We start from the raw sequence: 14,942 nt of genomic DNA, 5'->3' as shown, positions 1-14,942 counted from the left end.
TGTTCCCAAACCTGGAGCTAGCCAGTCAAGGTCCAAACATCAGATAGGGCCCCCGGGCAGTGCCAGGGCTCAAAAGGCCTTCTCTGATTACGGAGCTCTAGGTCTTTGGTCCTGACAGGCCTGCACCCGGCCAGAGTTCTGACCAAGGGACCCCTCAGCACCTCCCCTGCCCCCAGATGGGCAAGAAGGCAATGTGGCCTTTTGCTCACCCTGGAGTTCACTGAGGACTTCCAAAGGTCCAGGGACAAACGGTAGGATGAGGCACTGGCCCTGGAAGCATGGACAGCTCACCAAAGCTCCAAGGCCAGGCCCGCCCACCTACTTCCCCCTGCCCTCTTCCCCACCCTCCAACACAGAGGATGACACCTGTCCTACCCCGGGCCCAAAGAGCTCCCATGGTACTTGACCAGGGCATCTGTGAGTGAGGAGGGTTGAGGCAAATTCTTGTTGCAGAGAAAAGATGTGAGTGGAGGGGATGGAACTGCTTAAATGCCAGAATACAGGCAACATGGTGAGTGTCAGTGATAGGCAAAGTAAGAGGAAGATGGGGAGAAGAGGGGGGGACAGTCCACAGAAAAGAACCAGAGGCCCACCCCTCAACTGGGAACCATAAGGATTTGTTGGGTGTCCCGGTGCTAGCCACTGCCCCACCCTCAGGGAGCTCAAGCATAGATGTGTGCGCGCACACACACACATACACACACACACTTTCAAGGAGAAAGCAGAGCTTATTTGACCGAAGTGTAATAGTAACAGTGAGTCCTGCCTTCTGAGCACAAGCCATGGAGGCAGCCCCCGTGGTTATCAACATCATCTTTAAAGTGCTTTTCAACTCCTATTGGACTGACAAAATCGGAGAATCCTCAGCAATTCAAATCACTTATTCCCTGCAGTTAAACCTTGGGAAGGATTTGGGAGAAATCAAGTTCCGTATCCAGGACTGGTGCTTCTTCTCCCTGCCTCCAGAATACATACCCCCTGAAGGAGGCACGCCATCTCTCCGGGGCTTGCTTATTTTGCCCAGTGTTTCCCGGTGTTGGTGAGCCAGCTGGCAGCGCCACTACACTCCACACCCCCCAAGGGCCACCCACACTGGGCTCTGTGTCACTGACAGACACCCCTCACCCCCTGTCCCACCAGCCCGTCCATTTCATTTGAGGCACCAGCCTAGGTGCCCAGGTAACACATTCTGGAAGAGAAGTCCCAGACCAAATGCCATGGAAAATAAATTTTAGGAGATCCCCTCACTCTGACCTAAAGTTCCAACAGGATTTTTCTTTCTGATGAACCCAATCCCAGAATAAAAAACCAAGGACAGTCTTAAGAGCTAGTTCTCATGCATCAGGCACTGTCCGAAGGAACTTACACATGCTGACTCATTCAAAGCTAACAACAACCCTGTTATCATCAGCCCCATTTTACAGATGAGCAGACTGAGCACGGAGAAGTTAAATAACTTGCTCAAGAGCACATAGCTAATAAGGAAGTTCAAACCCAGGCAGGGTCTGGGCTCTAAACCATCACACAAAACTGTCCTGTCTCAGTGTGGAGATTTCTTAAAAAACTGGAAATAGAACTGCCATATGACCCAGCAATCCCACTTCTGGGCATACACACTGAGGAAACCAGATATGAAAGAGACACGTGCACCCCAATGTTCATCGCAGCACTGTTTATTATAGCCAGGACATGGAAGCAACCTAGATGCCCATCAGCAGACGAATGGATAAGGAAGCTGTGGTACATATACACCATGGAATATTACTCAGCCATTAAAAAGAACTCATTTGAATCAGTCCTAATGAGATGGATGAAGCTGGAGCCCATTATACAGAGTGAAGTAAGCCAGAAAGATAAAGAACATTACAGCATACTAACACATATATATGGAATCTAGAAAGATGGTAACGATAACCCTATATGCAAAACAGAAAAAGAGACACAGAAATACAGAACAGACTTTTGAACTCTGTGGGAGAAGGTGAGGGTGGGATGTTTCAAAAGAACAGCATGTATACTATCTACGGTGAAACAGATCACCAGCCCAGGTGGGATGCATGAGACAAGTGCTCGGGCCTGGTGCACTGGGAAGACCCAGAGGAATTGGGTGGAGAGGGAGGTGGGAGGGGGGATCGGGATGGGGAATACGTGTAAATCTATGGCCGATTCTTATCAATGTATGACAAAACCCACTGAAATGCTGTGAAATAATTAGCCTCCAACTAATTAAAAAAAAAAAAAACTGTCCTGTCTCTTCACCATATTTCCACTGAAGTCGATGATGACACTGTGTGAGCCTGGCTCAACCCCTACCGGGAGCAACTCTTCTCTGAGACCCTTGAAGCAGCCAAGGAGATGCCTCTAGATCTAAATTTCAAAGGACCACTCTGAAAGTCACAGGAATGATACAGCCAAGTGCCCTGAGGCACCAACCCACAAAGATAGAAAGAGGAGCCTCCTTTTAGGATTTGCTGGGATCTTTTGTCAGTCACCCTGGAGAAGTCTGGCTCCTGCCTTCTGCTGGCTCCTCACCCCTGCCCCTTGCAGAGCTCACGTGAGGCTGAGACTCTGGGCATCAAGGAATGATGTGGCCAGTGATCAGAAGGGGGGACCTCAGTGAGGAACAGCCTCTTAGCATCAGGGTTCACCCGTCCCACACAGGATGGACCCCTGTCCTCCCCACCCTGTCTTACCGCAAGCTTCCCCCTCACTGCATGGGGGAGGCAGTTAGATTAGGGCAGGGAGAGCAAGTTGCAGCCCCCCACCCAGTTCTGACTTACTTGAAGAAATCCTCCTTGCAGTAGACGCTGCCAGCCCTGGAGAAGCACCGGTCAGCCAGCTGCATCTGGCAGTCCGCACACTTGAGACAGGAGCTGTGCCAGTGTCTGTCCAGGACCTTGAGGATAAACTTGTCCAGGATGTGCTGGTTGCAGCCAGCACACTGGGGGATCTCTGTGGAGAGAGGTGAGAGAGGCCGTGTGAACCGTCGGCACAGCACTGCTAACCGGACCGGGTGCTGTGTGGATGCCTTCTCATTCTGCCTGGTCTGGGAACGAACACAAGCCAAACTCCCAGAGCTGCCACATACAGTTGTGCAGGTTGCACACTGTGCAAAGGTGCCTGGTCAAAGGAGTAGGTTGGGGCTGAAATCCAATCCATGTTTTGCTGGCCTGGCTTTGTGTGGCTTTGGCCCAAGGGGCCTGTTTCTGAGAGCACCACAAGGCTAGCAGCATCAGCTAACTCCACTTATGCCCGCTGCAATTCAGCAGCCAGTGGCCAGGAAGACCCAATAACATTCACCTTTATTTCTATGACATGTTCACTGTGCTGTGCTTAGTCACTCAGCCATGTCTGACTCTTTGAGACCCCATAGGCCACAGCCCGCCAGGTTCCTCTGTCCATGAATTCTCCAGGCAAGACTACTGGAGTGGGTTGCATGCCCTCCTCCAGGGGATCTTCTCAACCCAGGGATTGAACCCAGGTCTCCTGCATTGCAGGCAGATTCTCTACCGTCTGAGCCACCAGGGAAGCCCATGACACTTTCACTACTGGGTAGAATCTGTGCTAAAAGCCTCTAAAGTGAGCCTTGCCTAGGCATGGACTAAGAGGTCACCTGACCTAAAAAGAAAATGATATGTGGGGGAGAGGGGCAGTGACCAAGGTCCAGGCCTAAAGGCCCAAGAGGAGAAAGAATCTCAGTATTTTAATGAACTACAAAAGATACCATAGGGACTTCCCTGGTGGTCCAGTGGTTAAGAATCTGCCTTGCAATGCAGGGGACGCATGTTCAATCACTGGTTGGGGAACTAAGATCCCACATGCTGCAGAACAACTAAGCCCATGTGCCAAAACTGGAGAAGCATGGGCTGCAACTGAAAGATCCTGAATGACACAATGAAGGTGCCACGTGCCACAACAAAGACCTGATGCAGCCAAATATACAAGTTAAATAAATAAATATATTTAAAAAAAAAAAGATACCATCAATTAATATCCTCAACTAATATGACTTCGTGTAGTACTGCAGACAGGAAAACTAGAAACTGCTTTTCCAGACTCCCTTGCAGCTCAGGTTCCAAATGTGGTTTAGAGTCTGCCAATCAGATGCACTTAAGAGAGACCTGAACTCAGAACTGGGAAGAATGAAGGCACAGCCAAGAGGCAGGCCCCCATTATGCTCGTGTGGAGCATGGCAGAGGCCACAGGATTCTCTGGTTTTAATGTCCTAATCAATCGTGGCAGAAGCAACAACATTCTGGGGACTGGGAGTTATTCCCAGAAGCTTGGTCCAGGGCTGGCTCCACTAAGCTGAAAGTCATCTAATACATAGCTGGTAACTGACCACTTTCCATTTAAATAGTGAAAATGGACTCTGTTATCAGCAACTGAATCCTAACCACTGCCCCATCCTGTTCCTGATTTGGGTGACTTCCTAGCCAAGGTCATATTTCTCTGCCATCCCATCTCTACCAAGGGATTGCTCAGGAGATTGAGAGTATTTTTGAATCATTGAGTTAGCTTCGAAATGTATAAAATGGTCAGGCTTTCACAGTTGGATGAACAAATAGTGTAAACATCTCTAGCCATTTTCCCTTGTCCTTTTCCTCAAAAAAAGGCCTGTAACAAATGTTAAGAACAAAAGCATAAAAGTGCGAGCATTTGGCCTCCCGTGGTAGTCTCATAATACAGCATGTCACAAGGCTGGTGAATCCTGGCATTTCTCACCTCTATTACAGCATTTTTGCTACTTGTCTTTTTATACACTGTCTTTCCCATTAGAAGGTGGAATCCTTAAAGAGCAGGAGCAGTATTTCTTTCTCAGTTGTGTCTTCTCTGTGCCTAGCACAGTGCCTGGTGCACAAGAGTACCTCCACAGATATTTATCACCAAATACATTATTGATCAAACCCTAAGTCATCACAGAATGCCAGGCTGGGCTCCCTGTGCTATACGGCAACTCCTCACCAGTTATCCATCTTACACCTCATAGTGTATATATGTTGATATTACTTTCTCCAATCGTACCACTCTCTCCTTCCCCCACTGTGTGCACAAATGCATTCTCTGTATCTGTGTCTCCAACAGGTTCATCAAAACCATTTTTCTAGATTCCATATATGTGCATTAATACATGGTATTTGCTTTTCTCTGACTTACTTCACTCTGTGTAACAGGCTTGACGTTCATCCACCTCACTAGAACTGACTCAAATTCATTCTTTTTTATGGCTGAGTAATATTCCATAGTATATATGTATCACAGGGAGGGAGGCTAAGGAGGGTGTGTATGTATAATTATGGCTGGTTTGCGTGGTTGTATGGCAGAAGCCAACACAACAATTTAAATTTTTTTAATATATATGTTTAAATTTACAAAAAGAAAAAATTTCTAAGAAGTTCACCTGGAGACAGTTCTTCACTACTTTTCCCTGCACATCCCAAAATGTCAACAAAAGTAGTAAAACTAAATCTCTTGTGATTTTAAAATGTTCACATAAGAGCATTAGCCTCAAAAGCATTAAGGGGAAAAACTGAACACATTTAAACCTATGTGAAGAGAAAGCTTTCTCAAGTATTAAGTCATTTATATCTAAAACATAGACAGGCTATCGAGACTTGTGATTTTAAAGTGTTCACAGAAGAGCATTAGCCTCAAAGCATTAAGTGGAAAAACTGAACACATCTAAACCTATGTAAAGAGAAAGCTTTCTCAAGTATTAAGTCATTTATATCTAAAACATAGACAGGCTATTGAGACATTCACTAACCATCATGGTTAGCCCTATACACACAGAGTTGATCTTGAACCCAACTGAACCCCAACACAGCCCGTTCCCTTCATGGCCTAGGCAGCACCACCATTGCCTGAAGGTCAGACTCACTAGATGCCTTGCCCTTTGACCTGATTCTCAGACCAAAATGAGAACTTCCCATACATGGAGGCTTGGATACTCACTGCCAGTCCCAGTTCAGATGGGATTTTCTTTTTATCTCAAAAGGTTTCCTCCTTGACAAAGAAATTGTTTAACCAGTAAGTATTTACCAAGGAGTCCCAGCAAAGGGCTAAGCACGTGATAGCTACAGGAATTTCCATTGAATAAGAGCGGTAAGGTAGGACACAGGTTAAGACCATGGATTCTGGAGCCAGACTGCCTAATTTTGATTCTGCTTTCTAAGCTTTAACAAGTCATTGGGTTGGTCAGAAAGTTCATTCGGATTTTTCCAAACTATCTTACAGAAAAACCCAAATGAACTTTTATGGCCAACCCAATACTTTGCCTCTGCCTCAGTTTCCTCACCTGTAAAATGGAGTGATGATGACAACTGTATCTGGTAGAAGTGTTGTGAAGATAAACTAATCATCTTCACAACACTTTGGCTGGAGGCCAAACAACAGGACTCAGTACACAGGATGAGGACTTGGTATACAGTAGGTGTTCAGTAAGGCTTTCTATTCTTAGGAGGTAAGATAACTGCAGTAATCAGGTGTTTGCAGTGGTGCCACTGGGCTGAGTAAGGAAAGTTAGGGGCCCAGGTTCCTGAGCTTGATTTCACTGAACTCCCACCAAGAAGTCCGCATAGGTGTCAAGACCCTCGTGCGGAGGTTCAGAGAGGACCCACAGCACACAGCAGCTGTGCCATGGCTTGGGGACTCATCGGGCACCTCCCAGCAGGTTCCTGTTCAACCACACACTTGACTCTCCAGGGACCACCAGGGGCCACATTCCTGGAGCTGCCGGGGAGGGTTCCAAGGGCGGGGGCCTTACCAGTTGGGAGGTTGGGAGGTTGGGAAAGAAGAGGTGAAGCTATGGTGAGTAAGGGGCAGGTAACCTGGAGCTCCCTTGGTGTGAGAAATCCAGCCTGGGCAGCGGATGGGGACAGGCAGGTAAATGGAGCCATTAAGAGGAAAAGGGCGTGTATCTCTCTTGCAGGCACTCTGGTGGCAGCTGCTGAGCCTTAAGGAAGAAGCTGTGAAGGAAGTCTGCTCAGGCATCTTTATGCAAAGGACGGGAAGGACGCCCTAGAGGAGAAGGCCTCAGCTCAGGGAAGAGGTGCGCGGGACGCGCAGTGCAGAGCCAAAGGAACCCATGCTCCCCTGAGCCGCGGGTGCCCCGTCCGACGGATCATCAGCCCAGGGAAAAAGACCAACTAGGGATGTCTTTGTCCCAGGAGCCAGGTCGCAGCCTGGCGGAGGCAAATTAACCCCGGGAGAGACCGATGGGGGAACAGAGCGCAAGCCCACTCCCTCCCCACACCCTGCCCTGCGCCCGGGCCAGAGGGCCGCCCATTCCCACCTAATTGTTGTTTGGCCTCCAAGGAAAGATACGCCTATATTTCTCCTCCAGGCCACAAATGCATGGAGATGAGGGCGAGGATGCATGCCCATAAAATTTATTTCAAGCAAGGTATCTACCGGGAGACTTAATATGATGAGTATTCAAGGGAGAATACATTAAGGCTAATGTATGCGGGAAGGGTGGGCAGGGGGGTTTAGAGGGTTGGAAGCGGAGACATCACGTTTAGGAACAACACTAAAAGCAGGCAGACTAGCCATTTCTCTCGACCTCCAGCCCGCAGGGAGTGCTTCCGGAGGGGTCAGGCTGGGCTTCCCAAACTTGGGGTTGAGGCCTTGGAACCCAACTGGCATCCTCAACTTTGGCAAAAAGGTAAAGGACATACTAAGGGTGCTTTTTAAGTTAAAAGAAAACAAAACCTTTCCTGCTGTATTCCACTGCAGATTTTGAGAGACAGAGCATTTTTAAAAAAACAAAGATAATGCAGAAATGGTTTTAAGAGATCCACAGTATATCAATGATAGAGGTAAAACCAGGCAACAAGAACCTGTTATAAACTATGCCAGGCCCTGCATGTAGGTTTCCTCAATCCACACAACTTGGTGAGGGAGTATTATTAGCCCCAGTTTACAGATGAGGAAACTGAGTCTGGGAGAGGTCAAGCAAAGTGTCAGAGGTCCCCCAACCGGGGAACCAGGATTTGAACTAAGTCTGTCCTGGGGTAGGCTCACCCAACACCAGAGCTAGAGGGTCAGACATCACCTCACCCAGCTAGTTCTAGCATGTCACGCGTCACGTTATGGAGGGGAGATGGAGGTGCAGGAATAGTCTCCAAGCTGCTCTGTGTTCAGGGACAAGGAGTTGATGAGCCACCGGCCTCTGGTGCTCCCTATTCTGAGAGACAGATTTCCCTCTTTCGGACAGAGCATGCAGGTGTTTTAGGGGACTAATGCCCAGGCAGGGCTGGGAGTGGGAACCCCTGTTCTCTGATTCATCCCCGCCTTGGGGGTGAGGACCTGTGACCTCAGACTCCACACTTCAGGAGACAGCGCTCCAGGCAATTATTTAGATGCGTGTGAAATGTTTATCTAGAAAATTTCAAAGAGCAACAACACAAATCTTTTTTTAACCTACAATAAACCATGATATTTTTTCCCCATAATTTGAAGAGTCTGAACAGGACAGAGGTTATATAGGTCTCCTACAAGAAATAAAGTCGTAACCAAAATTTCCAAGGTGTGACAGGATTTCCAAGTCCCTAGTAAACTTGACTTATCCATGCAGTATTTGATATGGCAAGATTTTACCTTGAAAACCAGAGTTTAAGCAGACTTCTGCAGTCACTAAGACAGAATTTGATCTATAAACTCAGTTCCTGATCTGAGGAGTCATTTCATTTAAAATGAAAATTTTTATCTTATCTGCAGGAAAGTGTTCTGTGGTGACACTCTCTGCTGGGGTTCTGCAGAGGGTAAACGCAGGCATGAAAAGACGGCAACACTCCTGGAGCAGCCAAGGAATCTGTGGAGATGCTGGACCACACGGGACAATACCCTCCCATCATGGGGCCGTCCACCACAGTCCAGCAGAGAGATACGACCCAAGGCACAGACCTAAGTCTGCAGGGAGAATAGCTGCATGTACACAACTACCCAAGCAGACATCCTCACACACACTCACACAGTCACATACCCACAGTCAGATGTACGCACATAGTCACACTTGCAGGATATACAAAGACATACTTAACACAGACACACTCACATATATACTCAGACACATAGAGAAACACAATCGCTAATGTTCATTGAGCACACACACTCATACATAGACAAAGGCACCCACACATACCACATTCACTCTGACACACACACACACATTAACCTATACTCAAACATTTGGCACACACAAATAAACGTACTCATAGGTACAAACACATGCCACAGATACTAACACACACTCCTAAAGGCACATAAACACATGCACACACATATCTGGATACAACAACTAAGGCATGGTGACTCTGGGGAAAAAAAGCCAATTCTTCTGAAGTCAAGCTATATCTACAGAAAGGAAGCCTTCTCTGGATAAGGGAGCTGTCCAACCCTGGAGAGGTGGGGAGAGTGGATAGTGAGTGAAATGCAAAGCTAGGGGGAAGTAGAAAATGTTGCTCAAAGATCTTTTTGGAAAACTATTCAGGGAATTTGAAATTTTTCAATTCTGGTTAGAGTTTAGATCTTCAAATCTTTAGGTCTGCCAAATTGTTTACGATAAAACCCAGACCAGAGTCTGAGATGCTGATTCTACCATGTGTGTGATTTTGGACAAGTTGTTCAATCTCTTCGAGCCTCAATTTTCTTATCTGTAAAATGGAGACAATAACAGCATTTTTTTCAGGGTTGCTACATGACTGCATCAGTTAATGAGTATAAAACACTTACTTCCATAATACCTTTGTCCAAGCTCAGTGGTCAGCTTCCTTCCCCCTTCTCATAGCCAGTCACCAACAAGATCGATTTATAAAGTATATCAAAATTATTTCATGCTTCATTATTTCCCAATATACTTTTCCCTACCCTCACCACCAAAACACTCAAAACTCTCCTTCATCCCCCTTGTTCTAAAGCATCTGGAAAATGTTCAACCCTTTCTAATCAACATAATCCCAGAGTATGAACAGCAGATAATGCAACGTTACAAGATTCAGTCTTTTTGGAATAAAGAAATCTGTCAGATTCTTTCCTCCACAGAATGAGGGCAAATTTGCCAGACCTTGGTCCCCCTCCTCACATGTGAATGCTGAGAGTGGGGTGGTTGGGACCACAAACTGCCTGACCTTTTGCTGTAATGCATCCAGGTAAGAGTGGATTGAGTTCAAATTAACATTTGAGGCTTCTCCTATTTTCTTGGAGGCATCTAAATACTTCACTAAATGGTGAAGTGACTATTTCTTGTTTGGTAAGAAATAACTAAAGACCCTTTGCCTACAGCCGGAACCTACTTCTTCATCAAGGAAGCTAAAGCCACAACGTGATGCTCAGCCCTCAAATCACCTGAAGTGCCACAGTGGGGACACATGGGGCTTATTTTTCAGACCGACCCATCAGACAACGGATTCTGTTTTAAATCCCCAAATTCCTCCATTTGTGAAGTTTCAGAAAGGTGGGAAGTGGAAGAGATCAAAGGTCTAATATGGTCTGCAGCAGATTAAATTGCCCACACCCCTCTGGTGATGTATAATAAGTACTGTGTATTTTTATTTCCTACTCACGTTTCTTCATTTCCAAGAAACTGCTCTCAAGGAAACTGGAGCCACCATGAAACATTTCAAAGATCGTTTGTGTTTGTTTAATCGATTTTAATTCTTTGAAAAATTGTGCTTTCTATCTCTTTGGTCACAGAAGATCAACAAGGTGAGGAAAAACAGTTTTTTTTTTTCCACTAAGGAGACTAAAACTAGAACCAACACACTTGACAAGGATTTCTAAAGTGTATTTGAGAAAGTGTATCTTTCTGGGAAAATGATTTAGATTTCAGATATTTCCATTGGACCCATAATGCTGGTGAATACTTTAATATTTTAAAGACAGGTATTTTGTACTGGTTGGAATAATGTTCGTTTAACTACAGTCTCAGAACAGATTAGTATTTTGTAAAATTTGGACTTTCATGGGCCACTTTGGAATCCTGCAAGACACTGATTTATCACTGCCTTTTGGACAATAAAATTCTTTTTGTTTCACAAACCATTTGACTTGACAGCCTTATGCCCAGGAAAAGGTTTTCCTTGCTTCTTTCTGGATAGGAAGCCAACTGGGACCTGCTTCCAGGCTTTCTTTCCTGTTTGGAGACCCCTCCAGCGCTCCCTACTGTCTTGGCCATCCTCTCGGGAAACCCAGGAGCCCTCCAGCCCACTTAGGGCAACTCCATCCCCAAAACCCAGGAACCATGGTCTTTAAGTTTGCCCACACCATGAATTTTGTCAAGAACTTACAAATCTGCAAGCTCATTTACTCTTCTTTGAGATCTTGAGAAAAGTGAACCTCTACATTTAAAAGCGCTTCCCTAAGGGTACAGAATTGGGGAGCAAACCAGGGCTAAAATCTTCTTTTTCTCTGTGATGGATTCTGAGACTGATTGAAGACCAAGGCTTCCAACAGTGCCCACCAAAGCCACCTCTATCTGGTGGGTTTCACCTCAAATCCTTTTGCTGGTAAGTAGTTTTTGTTTTGAACTCTGTCTTAAATAACATTTGGCTACTGTATGTTTCCCAAAATACTTAATTTTATTTGCTTTTTTTTTTTTTTTTTTACTGACTACAAACTGAAAAGAGAAAAGCCAAATGGGGCTTTAAGGAAACACATATATAATTGAAATATTATGCAAATGTTTTTCTTGGAATTCTCCATCCCTTCCCAACATAGAAGAGGGAGAAAACAACACTTAAAGGCAGACAATGTTGCTCTGTTAGCTAAAGTTCTTAAAGAAGGAGGTTTTGAAAAGGCAGGTTGGGGAAGTATTCTCAGTGGGGGCTTATTCGTTTCATCTGGGAATGATTAATTCTGAAGTGTTGCTAACATAAGGCCACAGGACATAGCAAGTATGGTACCAGGCCTGCCTAAATGCAAACCTAAGTTCTTGAATATCCAAGTCTAAGAATTATAACAGAGGTACAGTTAAATTAATTAAAAGTTCTGTTATTCAATACATATTTCTTAAATAAAACTTTCCAATTCCAAGTCGCTGCCATCCCTACTGACAATAAAACCTTGTTTTCTGGTCATAACTCCCCTTTCAAATCACCCTATAACTGTGACCAAAGGAACAGAGGACTGAGACCAAGGATGCAGTTTATATGACAAATCAGAACTAGATGTGTCTGTTTTCTTCCCCTTCCTGGCTTTTTCCTTATTATTTCCCTTTTAAAGACAATTCACTTTTATTGAACAGTTTAGAGCATCCTTATTTATATATTCCTTTATTCTATGGCAATAAGGAGTCCATGATTCTCAGCAAGAACACTGAAATAGTTTGCCAGACATGACTGAGCGACTGAACTGAACTTACAGCATCCTTATTTATATGTTCCCTTATTCTAAACCAAAGCATCTTGAAGGGACCAAACATAATTTTCAAAAATGTTTTTATAAACTTTCTCTTAATAACCTAGTAACAATAATCTTAAACAGCACAGTAGAAGCACAAAATTCCAATATTAGTTCTTTAAAATTTAAGAATAAAAAGTTTATTGAACATTGTGTTATTATGTGATGACAGCATTGTCTATAATGATCTGGGCCAGCCACAAAAATATTGAGATAAGTAAAAAACAAAACAAAACCTGGCATCACATTTAAAGTAAATTATATTCTCTAATATAATCCTATTCGCTTATGTACTTTAAAAATACAGCAATCTACACATCTTATCTAATTTTTTTTTTTTTGTCTTGACGAATGACTAACAACTAGAAGAGTCAGAGAATCAGAAATGATCACACCTAACGTCGTCTTCTCCCTCTGTTCTTCTCTAGAATCCTTCCCACCACGGGTCCTATTTGTTTCATATGGTGGTTTGAGGTCCCTTTGAAAATCTCTTTTGTTCTTCTGCTTAGCTCAAAAATAGTAACCTCTTCAATGAAAGATCAAATTCAAAAGTAGCCTTGAGACAATTTTGATGTTACCATTTAAGGCTTAATCTGGACAACCATTTAATAGAAGGCATCCCATAGTAAATAAAATAAGAAATGCAGACATATATTTGCAGGTATAGAATTATCTCCTAGGTTATACATTGACACAGAATTAGTAATCTTGAGTATTGACTATTCTCAATAATTGCAAATAAAACCAAAAAATCATATTAAACGAATCCATGACAGTCTATGGAGCTGCCACAGACATCTCTCTATTTCTATTCCATTCTTCACATTTAATCATTGCTGAATCTCCACAATGCATTTTTCTGATGTCTCATTCTGTGGCAATATTCCATATGTTTGGCAACTGCTCCCTCATAAGAAGAAACTTTCAATTAATTTGGCTGTAAGTTTTATCTCTATTAAGCTGTTCCCAGAACCAATCCGTTAACCCCCTAACATTATAATTAAAGCAAATTATACTTTAAAGGCATTTGGGTGTGAGATACCACAGTAAAACATCTGTGACTAGCTAGACCTAGATCAGCAGAGGGAAGGGGAGTGGGGATAAGAGAAAAGAAATCCGCCAAAATAACAACAGGAGTTACTAATTGCCTCCCAAGACAATTTCTCCAACCCGCCACTAACCCAAAGTACAGTTAACCCAAAGTACATTTTCCAAGGAAGAATCCATTTCAATTTTGCCAGTTAAACCTGTCCTCCTACCCTCAGCTGCAGCGCCTCAAAATGGCTCATTTGTGCTCCATTTTGATGGAGGTTCCTATAAAATTGAGACCTTAAAAAGGTAAAGACCTCACAGGGGGCATGTGAATCTTTCTTCCTACCACAAACAACAGTAGCCCCGCTCCGGGACCGCTTCTGTTCCAGACCCAGAAATTGCTCTTCCATCCCAAGCCTCCTGGAAACTGATGATGGATCTACCTCCCCACAGGCTGCTGGGTACTCAACCCCTGATAAGACCCCGCTGGTCAGAAATCCTGTGCAAACTCATGCTCCTCCTGCAAAGATCTCACAAAAGAAGGAAGGAAGGGACTGAGGAAGGAAGGGAGAAAGGAAAAAGAGAGAGAGACAAGGAAGACAGACATTCAAACCACGCTGACATTTTCCTAAAAGCGGTAGACCCTGTTGGCTCACAGCTGTGTTACGGGCATTGTTAACACTCATTCCAGAAAGGGGCGAGAGGCAGAAAACCATTACAAAACAAACCCCCTGCACACACCATCCATCTCCAAACCCAGCCATCTATACAGTAAGGCATCTGGTGCGCCATAGCAAATGGCTGTTTCAGTCTGTCTCCAGCCTTGGGTTTCCCAAAGAGAGTAAGATGACTCCTTTCTGCCGGCTGCTCAGCAGCTAAACTGTTTCCAAGTCTCTCTGCATTCCAAAGCTTATCAGCCCCAATCCTGATCTATTTCCCTGATTGAAAGAAATGGCACAAGGTCCCTCCATCCAACTCCACCCACCTCCCCCCTCCACAACTCTTTAATTAGGAGAAGACTAGTTTCCCTGAGAAACCTAGAAGATACCCACGGGTACAGACTAAATCAAGAGGCTCAAAGGAGACCTCTTAACAATGTGATAGAAAGAAAGGTGAGTGCCTGTTAACTAATTTCCCATCCCTGGATGACTGCAGGTGTGGCTGTCTCCCTCCCCTTCCTCCACTGCAGCCCTCCCAGCACCTGCCTCTCTCTGGGTTCTGTCTGCTAATGCGGTTCTAAAGTAATCACTAATTGACTGGAGCCCAGAGTGAAAGGACTCTCAAATCCGAGGCAAAAGGGAAGTGTTAGGACAATGGAAATATTTAGGACTTGAGGCTGTCTACACCTGGTCAGCGGGGTCATCAGGTCACTGTTCAAAATCCAAGACGCCCCCGTGGGCTGTGTTCTGTCTATTCAATGGAAATCCATTGCTACGCCGGTTTCCCGCCTGCCTCGACCCCCCACCCCACCCCACATCCAGGAGGACTCGATTTTGAAAAATCGACCCTGG

General features: G+C 44.8%; 1 protein-coding gene across 1 annotated transcript in view; it reads right to left on the bottom strand.

The window, feature by feature from the left end:
• Window positions 1-14,942, bottom strand: part of LHX4 (LIM homeobox 4) — a 44,495-nt gene that overhangs the window by 23,630 nt on the left and 5,923 nt on the right. Inside the window, exon 2 of the mRNA XM_061161260.1 lies at window positions 2,781-2,952. Coding sequence (XP_061017243.1) covers window positions 2,781-2,952 — 172 coding nt within the window. The remainder of the gene's footprint in view (window positions 1-2,780; window positions 2,953-14,942) is intronic.

The sequence above is a fragment of the Dama dama genome, chromosome 14 (assembly GCF_033118175.1).
Source record: "Dama dama isolate Ldn47 chromosome 14, ASM3311817v1, whole genome shotgun sequence".
NCBI classification, from domain to species: Eukaryota; Metazoa; Chordata; class Mammalia; order Artiodactyla; family Cervidae; genus Dama; species Dama dama.
Note: the sequence above shows the minus strand (reverse complement) of the source record. Positions and strands in the feature narration are given on the sequence as shown.